Source organism: Caenorhabditis elegans, chromosome II, assembly GCF_000002985.6.
Source record: "Caenorhabditis elegans chromosome II".
Classification (NCBI taxonomy): Eukaryota; Metazoa; Nematoda; class Chromadorea; order Rhabditida; family Rhabditidae; genus Caenorhabditis; species Caenorhabditis elegans.
In genome coordinates this window covers 13,294,347-13,307,505 of record NC_003280.10, presented here as the reverse complement: position 1 = coordinate 13,307,505, position 13,159 = coordinate 13,294,347, and the positions used below count along the sequence as shown (strand labels likewise).

At 36.8% G+C, this 13,159-nt stretch overlaps 1 protein-coding gene across 4 annotated transcripts in view; it reads right to left on the bottom strand.

The window, feature by feature from the left end:
* Positions 1-3,281: 3,281 nt before the first annotated feature.
* Positions 3,282-13,159, bottom strand: part of Y48C3A.5 — a gene marked incomplete at both ends in the record, with an annotated part of 33,149 nt that continues 23,271 nt past the window's right edge. Inside the window, 8 exons of one of the 4 annotated variants that reach the window (NM_182245.4) lie at positions 3,416-3,521; positions 4,223-4,336; positions 4,711-4,804; positions 5,148-5,272; positions 5,531-5,674; positions 5,723-5,827; positions 6,409-6,995; positions 7,712-7,810. In NM_182245.4, the coding sequence (NP_872045.2) occupies positions 3,416-3,521; positions 4,223-4,336; positions 4,711-4,804; positions 5,148-5,272; positions 5,531-5,674; positions 5,723-5,827; positions 6,409-6,995; positions 7,712-7,810 (1,374 nt within the window). Of the gene's footprint in view, positions 3,522-4,222; positions 4,337-4,710; positions 4,805-5,147; positions 5,273-5,530; positions 5,675-5,722; positions 5,828-6,408; positions 6,996-7,711; positions 7,813-13,159 lie in introns of those variants that run through there. The other 3 variants (NM_064409.7, NM_001393220.1, NM_001377889.2) reach the window with 3 other exon arrangements.

The window sequence follows — 13,159 nt, the reverse complement described above, 5'->3', positions numbered from 1 at the left end:
GAATTACCCGTTTTCAACAAAATTAGACAACTTTTTAATTTTGCCCAAATTTTATTCAGCCAATGACTGTCCTTTTTTTTGGGCAAAAAAAAGATTTTTCTGAAAACGTTTGAAACCATTAAAAACTGAAAAGGGGCATTTTTTTTTATGTTTAAAGATCAATTTTGAGTCCTCTAACTATAAAATTAACCATTTTAGAGGCGTTTCAAAATTGTGATTTTTTGCCACAAATTGTCATTTTTGCCACTTTATAATAGTTTTTGATGGGTTAAACCTAGATTTTCTGAATTCAGCATACATGAGTTACCCGTTTTCAACAAAATTAGACAACTTTTTAATTTTGTCCAAATTTTTTTCAGCCATCTAATGACTGTCCTTTTTTTTGTGCAAAAAATTTTTTTTTAATTTTACAAAACCACTAGAAATTGAGAAAGAACAATTTTTCAGTGTTTATAAATCAATTTAGAGTCCTCTAACTATAAAAATAACCATTTTAGAGTAGTTTCAAAACTGTGATTTTTTGCCATAAATTGGCCATTTTTGCCACTTTATAATAGTTTTTGATGGGCTAAACCTAGATTTTCTATATTTTTTCTTCTAATACGGAAAATCCTAGTTTAACACATCAAAAACTATTTAAAGGTGGCAAAATTGGGCATTTTAAGGCAAAAATTGGCAATTTTGAAACTCTTCTAAAATGGTTTATTTTATAGTTAGAGGACTCAAAATGGATCTCCGAACCTTAAAATTGTCCTTTTTCAATTTCTAATGGTTTTGTACAATTTCAAAGAATTATTTTTTTGCCCAAAAAAAAGGACAGTCATTATGAGTCATTAGATGGCTCAAAAAAAAATTGGAAAAAAAAAACATATTATTGTGGCAAATATAGCAATTTTAAAATTTCAAATATCGCGTTGAACATTGAAAATATAAAATTTTTTGAACAAGTTCAAAAATGAACTGTAAAAAAATTGAAATATTAAAAATTAAAGAGAATTTTTTTCCTCTAGTTCCTTTTTTTCCTCTAGTTCCTTTTTTTCCTCTAATAATCCAATAATAAAATGTATACAAGAGATATATGTAAGAGATAAGGAAAAAAGGTCACACTTCACTGACATCCAAATGTTTGCGGAACAGAATGGGGGGGGGGGGGGGGTAAATATACACTGTTTCATGGTTCGCGGGTTCACTGTGGAATTTCAAAAAGTGCAATTTTTATTTGTTGAACATGTTCAGTAACTGCGATGATGCAAAAAATGAAAATCAAAAAAATTAATAGAAAATTAAAAATAAAAATTCCGAAAATTTCTTGGCTGACCTTTGTTTTGGGCAAAAAAAATAATTTTCTGAAAATGCTTGAAACTATTACAAACTGAAAGAAGACAATTTTTAGTGTTCGGAAATCAATTTTGAGTCCTCTAACTATAAAATTAACAATTTTAGAGAAGTTTCAATATTGTGATTTTTTGCCATAAATTGTCATTTTTGCCACTTTATAATAGTTTTTGATGGGTTAAACCTAGATTTTCTGAATTCAGCATACATGAATTAGCCGTTTTCAACAAATTTAGACAACTTTTTATTTTTGCTTTCATTGGCCATCTAATGACTGTCCTTTTTTTTGGGCAAAAAAAAACACATTTTTCTGAAAACGTTCGAAACTACCGAAAATTAAAAAGGGCAATTTTTAATGTTGCAGATTAATTTTGAGTCCTCTAACTATAAAATAAACCATTTTAGAGAAGTTTCAATATTGTGATTTTTTTGCCAAAAAATTGTCATTTTTGCCACTTTAACATAGTTTTTGATGGGTGAAACCTAGATTTTCTGAATTTAGCGTACATGAATTAGCCGTTTTCAACAAATTTAGACAACTTTTTATTTTTGCCCATTTTGATTTTTCAGCCATCTAATGACTGTCCTTTTTTTTGGCAATTTTTTTTTTGAAATTGCACAAAACTATTATATATTGAAAAAAGACAATTTTTTAGTGTTTTAAACTGAAAACCGATAGAAAGAAAAGAGAAGGAAACACACAAATTGGAAAAAAAAGAAATTGTTTTCAACTAAACAATTTCGGTTTCTAATGACCTTGTCTTTTATGTTTTTACTTGGAATTTTGATGTCTTAAGTTAACAGGAAATTAGCTAGTTTCCTTCAGAAAGTTGCGAAAAAAATATAAATGAAAATTGACAGAAACTTTTGTAACTCGGAAAACCTTTTAAAAACTATAAAAGCGTCAGAAAGTTGTGGGATTTATCAAAGTTTGTGAGAAAATGGTAGAAAGTACCAAAATACCTGAGCCCGGTAGAAAATTGCCAAAAGCTAAAAAAAAGCGTCAAAGTTTCCCAGAAAATTGCCGGAAAATTTCAGAAAATACCTAAGACCGGTAAAAAATTGCCAAAAGTTAAAGGAAACTCCGAAGTTCTACAGAAATTTGTAAAAAACCAAAGTTGGTCAGAAAGTCATCAGAAACTTGTGAGAATCGTAAAATGTGTTCAAGAAAGTTGCCAGAAAGTTATAGGAAAAACCCAACTTCAATAAAATTTTGCAGGCCTGCATTTTTTTTTCAAATGTTTTCAAAATATTTCCGAAACTTATACTTTTTATTTCAAAATCCTCGAAATCGAGTCAAACTTCAAAAAAAAAACAAAAGAAAAAAGATAAAAAGTAAAGTGAGATACTCTTCAAGCTCGGCGAGCTCATGAAAAAATCAGCCGACCTCCCACACCCACCGAACAACAATAACAACACAAACGAAAAAGAAGAGAAAAAAATGTGAGAGACGAGGAACTAGAAGAGAGCGTAGAGAAATAGAGAAACACCGGCGGTTCTTTGCAGTCTCTCACAGTGAAGGAAAAGGAAGAATAATGAAGTAGAATGGGTAAATAAATTATGAAGAAACGTAGGCATGCCTACATGCCTAAATGCCTACATGCCTACATGCCTAGATGCCTACTTGCCCATATGCCTAGATGCCTACATGCCTAGATGCCTACATGCCTACATGCCTACATGCCTACATGCCTAAGTGCCTACATGCCTACATGCCTACATGCCTACATGCCTAGATGCCTACTTGCCTATATGCCTAGATGCCTACATGCCGAGATGCCTACATGCCTACATGCCTACATGCCTACATGCCTACATGCCTACATTCCTACCTGCCTACATGCCTATATTCACTGCAAATTCATTATTTTTTAAAAATATTTCCCGTATAATTTTGCTCCTTTTTTGCACTTTTTTAAACTGAAATTTCCAAAAAAAAAATTTTTTTTTCCAAAACCAAATTTATTTAATAATTGATAATTAAATACATAACGATTATAAAATAATAATAAAATACATAAAAATAGTCCAAAGTGACATAAATTAAGGAATGTACAATTGATTTTTTTTTTCAAAATTTTCAATTTCGATACGAGACCATCGTCTGTTGTCTGCGTGGAGGAGTTTGAGCGGCGATCGGTGATGACGTGACAAGTGAGTATTGACGTTGGAAGTGACGTGGATGACTGGAAAAAATCGATAATTTATTGATTGGGATTTTTTTTATTTTCGAAAAATTTGGTCCAAAAAATTATGAAAATATTCGACCTAAAAAATAATTTGTAAATTTATTTTGAGGCTTCAATCTACAAACTACAAACTATAAAGTATAAACTACAAACTACAAACTATAAACTACAAACTACATACTACAGACTTTAATAAAAAACTACGAAACATACTAGGGTTATTTTGGCAGAGCAGGAATTTCATTCTTACAAAATTAATTTCCATAGCTATAAGAAAACTACAAACTACAAGCTACAAACTACAAACTACAAACCATAGACTACAAACTACCAACTACAAACTACATACTACATACTACATACTATAAACTTCAAAATACAGATTAAAAAGTCATAATCATAAAAAAACGTTTTTAAATTGGAATTGGAACTTCATGCATGCAATTTATATACAAACTATAAACTAAATACAAACTATAAACTACAAACTACAAACTACAAACTACAAAACGACATTCTGTTTTTCATGGCATCAGGCCTACAAGCCTGCCTCATGCCTGCCTACCTACTTCTTATTTTCTTTGGCACAGTACGCGTTTCAGTTAAATTGTTGTAAGTTAATCTTGTAATAAATACTTTGATAGTAGGTGCAAGGTAGGCAGGTAGGCAGGTATGCTTTTTTGGCCTATAGAACTCACCCAAGTGCAGCGTGATCTACCGTATGCCCGCGCTGAAGCCTCCGATCCAACGGATCATAGGCTGGATCCACTCGGCTCCATTCCCGAAACAACGAGTCACTTCGCATGTCGACACTGGAAATTTAGGTGTTTTTTTCTAAATTTTGGGTAACTTTTTGTAGATCAGTTCATTTTGATCTTTGATAATAATATAATTAAAAATGAGCTTTGGGGTACATTTTGGTCTATAAATGAAGCCCCCTAAAATTTCTTCGAACGGTGATATAATCAGAAAGAAGGGCGTCTAGAAATGTCATCATTTCATGACTGAGTCAAAGAAATTTCAAACTTTCGAACTATGATATCACGTGACGAGCACAGAAAGTCAGAAGTCATGTCACAGCGTATTTGTTTCAAAACATTATAGCATGTTTTTTTGCAACACATGAACAAATTTGAATACCTTAACTTTGAGAACTTATTCACAAAACTGTAGAAAAAAATCTTACCTATAATCCCTATTACTAATTCTCGGCACACTTCGAGTAGCTTCGTCCGACGAATTTGCATCGGCTTGGTTCATCAGGGAGAGGCGGCGTCTTTCTGGAAATTTTTTTTATAGTAGGCCTACATCGTGCATAGGCACAAGCAGGCAGGCCTTCAGGAAGTATTGCTTTTTTGCAGTAGTCCTATTATCTCTAGGAACCTTATGACAACTTATACTTTTGTAAAATCTAGTTTTACGGTATCTCTTCACTACCGTACTTTTGGAATCTCTTAAATTCCGATCAATATTATTACCAAGATTTTAATACAGTACCCCTAGAGTACCCCTTCAGTGCCCCTACAGTACTCCTACAGTACTCCAGCAATAACAAATTAATATTATTACTGTAAGACTATAGTACAGTACCCCCTACAGTAACCCCCGTTCTAGTCTAGTTACCCAATTCACTCCTCGTGCTATCGAAACTGTTGGAGAATCTTTGATCACTGTCATCGGTCGAGTTGTTCGATTCCATACTAGACACGGCTGCCGTCGATAAGAATTGACGTTGGAGCAATATGTTTCTGGAAATTCTCATAGTTTTTTGAAACTATGAAATAAAATTATAAAAAAATTGGAATCCTATCGGGTGTAGTGGTAGCTAGGGTTTAGGGGGGCTTGTATCTCTGCAATGGATAGTTATAGAAAAAAGTTTCCAACTGATAAAATGCTCCAAATTTTCCTGGCTACATTTTCTTAGTTGACAACTTTTTTCTAACTCTAACCATTACGAAGATATAAGAAAACATGTCTTTAATAAATTCATCTACTATACAACCCACAAGTTGTGCTTTTTTCTCTGTTTCGCCCAAATTAGAGCGGAGTTTTTTCGACTATCGGTGCTCCGAGCCCGGGCTTCCAACAACCGCCGTTTTTTAAGCTGCGGCAAGCTACCGTACACGTCAGATTCCACGTGTCCAGTCTTACTGTAATGTTTTTAAATTGTTTTAAAGGTACATGGAATAATTTAGTACAAGTTTTTAAACTGGGATCGTCTGCATTCCCATGCGTAAACCTGTTGTAGAATTGGGTATTCATCGGGCGCCACTGGCAGAATACGGTGGCGGGAAATGACAGCTCTGCGGGTTTTTAGATTGTTGGTTACTGTAGCTACAGTAGGAAATGAAAATTTTCAGAATGGGCGGTGCATAGTTTCGACGGATTTAATTTGATTTAAGCACCGTTTTCGATAAATTTTTTTGAAAAAAGTTTGAAGAAAATTGGAAAAAAAAAGCATATCTCTCACTAGAGCTTTTAGTTATAAAAATGGCATTAGAGCCACGCCCACAAAAGGGGGCGGAGTCTAATTAACCACGCCCATAAAATGGCGGAGATTCCAAGTTAGGTTTTTAAAAATTTTGTAATAATTTCTGCCGTTGAAGCAATATTTTTTAATGAAATAAAAGAAGAAATAGTTTTAAAAAGTTATTACTCATTTCCAAAAAGTAGGCGGGGCTTTGATGACCACGCCCACAAAATGGTCAGAGTTTCTGAATCCCCATATTGTTCGGCTCCTGTTATAGGAATATCAGTTTTTGTTTAAAAAAAAAGGATATCGTTTTTAACAGAACTTCTATGTACCATGTTTTGAAAAGTGGGCGGGGTTTCCATGGCCACGCCCATAAAATGGCTGAAGCTTTTCCAAAAAAAAAAAACTCACTTAAAAACGGATCTCTTCGCTTTGGCGGCCTGATTCGCTTGCCGTTCTACAGTATCCGCAGTCACCTGGCTATCAGTATTCGATTCGAAAGACGTCGACACAGACGATGGCTCGGATATTCCAAGAGCATCGAGTTGCTCCAAATGTCCCTTAGCCGCCCAAAGAGATTGACAGGCCGCCGAGACTTCTTCCCGTTCAGCTTCATGTGATGAAGCCAGGGTATATGCTCGATGGCTCAGCGGTTGTGGACGTCGATCCATTTGGCTTGTCGTCTCGAATGACTTGGCCTGCCGCTGAACCACGTGGCTTCTCCTCCGTTCAGACGGCATTGCCGGTGGTGCTGGGGGCTCCTGAATAGTTGGAACCTCGAGCCGTCGGGAGCTCGAAACCTGGAGCACATATGGATCATCGATTATCACATCTTGAACAGTGCTCCGAGTTTGAATTAGGGGCTCGTAGAATTGTCGGTAGGGATTTGGATCGATAAGTGGCGGTGGGGAGGGTTGTGCTCCGGGATTCCAGGAGCGAGAGTGGGCGTGGCCTCGCTCATAGATTCGGCGGGGAAAATCAGGCAGTGGGGAGGAGACCTGGAAAATACATTTTTGAATTTTTTTACAGAAATTTTTTTTTAGGAAACCAATATTTTTACTACGATGGAGCAGAAAAATTTTTTGAAAAAAGGGCGGAGTCTGAACACTTCCAAAATTTAAAAACTTAAATTTTTAAAAATCTAAAAATTAACGAAATGACCTCTAAGCTCCGCCTATTTTTCTATTTCCGTTCGCGGGCGTGGTTTGTAAGCTCCGCCCAGAAAGTGGGCAAAGTTTCACCTACCAAAATGTGGGCGGAGCCTAATTTTGTGAAACCTTACAAAATTTTCTTCGAAAACCTTTAAAAAAATCACAAAAATTACTGTTGTAAATCTAATAAACGGTAAAAAATGGGCGTGGCTTGCAAACCCCGCCTATTTTAAATTCATCGAAAATGGGCGGAGCCTAATTTGCAGTACTTTTTTGTAAATAATATTTTCCCGCAAAATTTCAAAAATCTCTTTGAAAAGTGCTTATAACCCTACTGACTCCTCAGGGAGAATTTTCAGATTTCTAAAAAATGGGCGGAGTTTAAAAATTCTCGAAAGTGGGCGGAGCTTGAAATGATCTTATTTTTTTATTCTTTTTTTGAAGCGGAATTTAAAAACTGTACTTTTTTATCAATTTTTATTGATTTTTTAAAGTTTTTAATTCCAAATAAGTGTTCAAAACACCAAAAGAGCCAAAAAAGCGGAGCAAATTACACGACTGACCTGTTTCCTCGGTGGCGGCGCTGCAGCATAGTGTACGGCATTACTGCGTGCAAAATGGCTCATACGACGTTGACGGTCATGCTCGAATTGGTGATGTTGCTGGAAAAGAGTGAAACATTTATATTTTATGTATATAGCTGGAGGAGCAAGTCTTATCAGTTTGTGAGCGCGCGCGCGCGCTGGGCTGAAGCATTTTCTTATCAGTTTTCCTAAATGTTAATTGAAAGCGCGAGAAACATTGATTGCAGTGGGAAAAGAGCATCAGAAATACGTGATTACGTCAGGCACAGAAGGGCAAAGTTTTTTCATCATTTTTCGGAGAAGATGAGAAAAAAGAGTTGGTTCAGGTTTCCAGGCTGCAAATTGTAACCTAAAAAAATTTCGCAAAAATTCGGCTGCAAGTCCAAAAGTCCCATAAAGCGTCGGCCGCTAGCTTAGAGACCCATAAAGTGTCGGCTGCACACCTAGAGTACCTCGAGGCGTCGACCGCTAACTCAAAAGTCCCATAAAGTGTCGGCCGCTATTCTAGAATACCAAAAACGCTTCGGAAGCTTTATCGTTAGACCCCACAAAGTGTCGGCTGCAAATCCCGCATAACGTCGGCTGCCACCCGTAAATCCTATAAAGTGTCGACTGCTTAATCTTTAGGTCCCACTAAGTGTCACCTGCGGCGCCACCAGTCCAGCGAGGCGTCGACTGTTAAACCAAAAGTCCCATAAATTGTCGGTTGCTTACCCCTAAGGTCCCATGAAGTGTCGGTTGCTACTTTTCTTTACCGACGGTTTTTTGACCATTTTTCCCAGGATTGCAAATTTTGGGAAATTGCAGTCGACACTTCCCGGGACTTTAAACAAGCATCTGACATTTCCCGGGGTTGTAAAGAAAGCAGCCGACACCTCCCTACCCTCGATTTTAAAGTGACGTGGCACACAATTTTTCAAAAAAAAAAACCGCGTCAATATCACATGACCTCTCTCCCAACCCAACACGGAAAAATTTAAGAATGTGCCTAGCTCCGCGGTGCTCGGAGTCTCCTTTTAAACACCATCGCCGTTGCGATACTGATAACACGTGCCTTATCAGTACACTCGAGAAATTCTATAAAAAGCCACCCAAAGTCATCTTCAAATGCCGCCAGTGGGGAGCTGGTGGGGGGAATTGTTGAACCATTTGCTCCTACTTTTTCCTCTAACTTCTCTCTGCACTCTCTCTCTCTCTCTCATCATATTTTGTGCTCTTCTTATCAATTATGTTTTGACAATGTCCTTTTGTATACTATTTATACACGTCGTTTCTGTACGGGATTACTAAATTTTCTAAAAATAGAAATACGATTTTTTTTATTTTTTGGCTTTTAAAAATCTGAAGCTTCTCTCTCTGAGCCTTCTGAACTCCCTGAACTCCCCCAATTTTTAAACTTTTGGTCGGAAAATTGCTTGATGTTTGAACTGTTGAACCTTTTGTTACTCCTCTATTTGCTGCTGACCTTCTCTATTATTATTCATATTAAAATATCAACACCCATTTGTTCCTTATTATTGTGCCCACACACACACACACACATTATTATTATCACACAAAAATATTCACAAAAGCTGATGCAATGTGACTTTTAAGACCGGTGAGGTGTCAGCTGCTTCTTTCATAATATCAACCCGTGAAGCGTCGGCTGCTGCAGAAAACTTGAAATAGGACCCGGCGCCTGTGGGGTGTCGGCTGCGTCCCACGAGGACCCTTAAATTGTCGGCTGCTTTTAGTAGACTTGAACATTTAAAACGTCGGCTGCTGCAAACATCAGGCAAACGTTTTAGAGCCTCGCGAGGAGTCCGCTGCTTCTCCTAAATGTCCTCAAAACTTTGGCTGCCGCATAAAAGGACTCTGCGGTGTCGGCTGCTGCTCATAAACTACAGCAGTGGTCGGTTGCTAGTTGTTTCGAGTTCCGTAACATGTCGGCCGCTGCATATGAAACTTTTGAGATGTCGGCAACTGTTTTTGGATTTTGTGAGGTGTCGCCTGCTGTTACTAGGTCCCCGGAGAGGTCCGCCACTGCATCTTAAACCTGTGTGGCGTCGGCCGCTGCTTTGCAACCTGATTTGATGTCGGCTGCTTCATTAAGCCCGAAATTCCAACCTCGCTTAGTGTCGGCTGCTTGTCCTCCAAAATTTATCCTCAACTATCTATTTTCTCCAAAGATTTCTCCCGCTTTTATACCCCCCCTACCGCTGAGAGAAATCACAAAAGAAATCAGAGAAAAAATGAAAAAAATGTTGCTGATCTATTAGCGCTAGAAATTGGTCGAGATTGGCCGTAATAGAGATAGTGAAGATCAAGATTTCCTTCTTCATTTCCCATCAATCCTTATCAGTCACTGTTTTTGCAGGGAAAATCACATCATTCAGAAATTGGTGATGATGTGTCTATGCAATTTTATGGCTGGTTTACATTGTTTTCACAGATCATATGTGTGGCGGGTCATGTAAACAAAGTTCAATGACAAAAACTTTTAATCTACATACTTTTCAATCGAAATTTGCCACAAAACTTGCAAAAATTGAAATTTTTGTTAAAAAAAATAGGCGTGGCTTAGAATGCTCCGCCCTTCTATTGGACAATAAACTAGAATTTGAAATGGTAGATCACTTTTATAGTTTTCAACCAGAAAATACCCAAAAACTTAAATTCTTTGCAGAAAACGTGATGAAAATCAAAATGTTACAGTTATAAGCTATTTTTTAGAAATGGGCGGGGATTTTCAGACCACGCCTACAAAATGGGCGAAGCTTCCAAGATCACGCCCATAATAATTTTTTGGCATTTTTTTTCTCACATTTCGAGTTCCCAAAAAATTTCCATCTTAACACGCCCAAAAAATGGGCGGAGCTCCCCAGGCCACGCCCACATAATGGACGGGGCTTACAAAACCTCGCCTACATTTTTTTTGCATATTTTTGAACTTTTTGTTACGTTTCAGAGTATTTTTTCCTGCTTTTTGGGGTCTCCTTTGGACAAAAACAGGGCTTCCAAAGACACGCCCACAAAATGGGCGTGGCCTAACAGATTCCGCCCAATTTTTGATGAAATTAATTGACGTAATGTTTAACTGGTTTTTAAAAGATTTTTTCAACGAACAATTTTTTAGGTTTTAGATATATATATACAAAAGCGTAGTAAGAAAGAGGTACCAAGAACTTTGCCATTAAAAGGGCGTGGCCTAACCAGCTCCGCCCTTTTTTTTTGAGTTTTCCAGAATATTTATCTGAACATTGAGAAGCCCCTAACCACCCACAACTTTCAAAAATTCCCACAAATTTTAATATCACAGCCCCAGGCCATCAAAAGTTGTAAATTTGTTTTGAAAAGTATCCTGGCCGTGCTATTATTATTATTATTATTATTATTATTATGATTCCTATTATGCCCACCAAAAATCCATCGGAAATTGGTTGGGTATCCGGGGGGTGCCCCCCTGCGGAGCCACATTAATATAAGCTCTTCAGCTTTTTCCCGTGAGCACCAGCTGGCACCGTATTTTTGCCCCAAAAAATTCATCTAGCTCTCATTTTTCATTTCGGTGCTCGTCTTCGAGGGAGCTCATTTATTCATTTTTTTTCGGCTCCAAAAACAATTTAACGTCATTAAGTCCCCCCACCAAGTGTGCTCTTCATGTCTTCAGAGAATATTGACACTAGAGTTCTGTGAGAGATCATTTCAAGGTTCTGTGCTCCCGCCACTCCCGCCGGCCGGGGGCAAATTTCATATAAAAGCTGCTCGGGTTTGTTGACGCGTTTAGTTTCTGCACTTGTCGAGTTTTTGATAGTTAGGTGATTTTAGGCCTGCCTACCTACCTATTGCCTATTTTTTCTGGAGTAGGTACCCTCCATGCCTACCTGAATATCTATATTTTTTTTACAATTGGTGTTCATAAAGCTACACATTTTACAAGAACGTATACTTTTAGGCAACAGGTGTAGGCGTAGGTAGGCCTATGTGGGAAGCTTTGCCTATTGGGGTACTGTAGATTTTTTGCAAGGTTACTGTAGTCTTGGTAATTTTTGAAGTTAGTTTCATTTTGGGTACTATACTTCTCGGTCTTAAAGTAGTAGCCGACACTTTGCGGGATCTGTTAGGATATTTTTAATTTTTAGGTTTAGTGCGGCCGACAATTCCAGGTCTCACTGTCAACGGCCGACACCTCACAGGTTTTAAATACTGCGACCGACATCTGAGGACTAAATTAAGTTACTGTAGCTAACAACTAGATTAATTCCGATTTGAAGTTACTGCACATAATTTTGAATTAATTTTATTGTATTTTGAAAAAATTACAAATCAAATTATAGACTTTTTGCAACTTTTCCAATATGCCTAACTTCTATGCCTAGTTAGTCCAAAAAACCAAGAAAATTAGGCTTGAGAAACCCCCGATGACTTATATGAGAAACATAAGGCTGAACGTGGGAAAACTATTTGGAAAAGGGCAATCGTGCAAAAAAAAATTAGATAAATTCGTGTTTTATGATGCGAAAAATGCTCTGTGGAGAATTGCCAAATAGTTGGAAAAGATACAGAGGAAATTGGCGAATCGTAAAATGGTCCAATTTCCAATTGTCAATTGTCAAACGTTAATTGTCAATTTTCAATCGTCAATTTTCAATTTTAAATTGTCAAACTGGCAAATTGTCAATTTTCAAGTTGTCAAACATCAGTTGTCAAATTGTCAAATTGTCAAACTTCATTTGTCAAATTGTCAAATTGTCAAATTGTCAAATTATCAAATTATCAAATTATCAAATTGTCAAATTGTCAGTTGCCAATTGTCAGCTTGTCAATTTGCAATTTTCTATTGTCAATCGCCATATTTTCAAAATCCCCCGAAAATTCGATACCATCTCACAGGCCTCACTTCATCGCCAGATATTATAACAACACCTCTCAACGCCGCATTGTGCTCATCCATTTATCTTGGTCCCGCCATCTCCTCCCCTTTTGTCTCTGCGTCTCTTCGGACCTTCTCTCTCTCTCCAATACCCATCTCAACTATATACATTCAGTTGTACCACCTGTGTGTGTGCATCTTGCTCTCGGATGAGCTGTGCAGATACGAAGCAGAACGCATTCTTTTTCTTTTTTTTTTTTCATTTTTTTTTTTTTCCTATGACTCTAATTTTAATATCTTACCTCTAAAAAATCCAGAAGTTTCAGATAGATTTCATAGTGTTTTTAGGGATTTTTCAATGATGTTTTTCTAAAAAATTGCTTTTTACCACAAAAGATAAATTCCAATTTGACAATTTGGCAATTTTGCAATTTTGAAAATTTACGATTGTGACAATTTTAAAACTGTAAAATAGCAATTTGACAGTTGAAAACTGACAATTGACTATGTGAAAACTGACAATTTGATTAAATTTTGGCAATTGACAATTTAGCAATTGAATATGTGGCAAT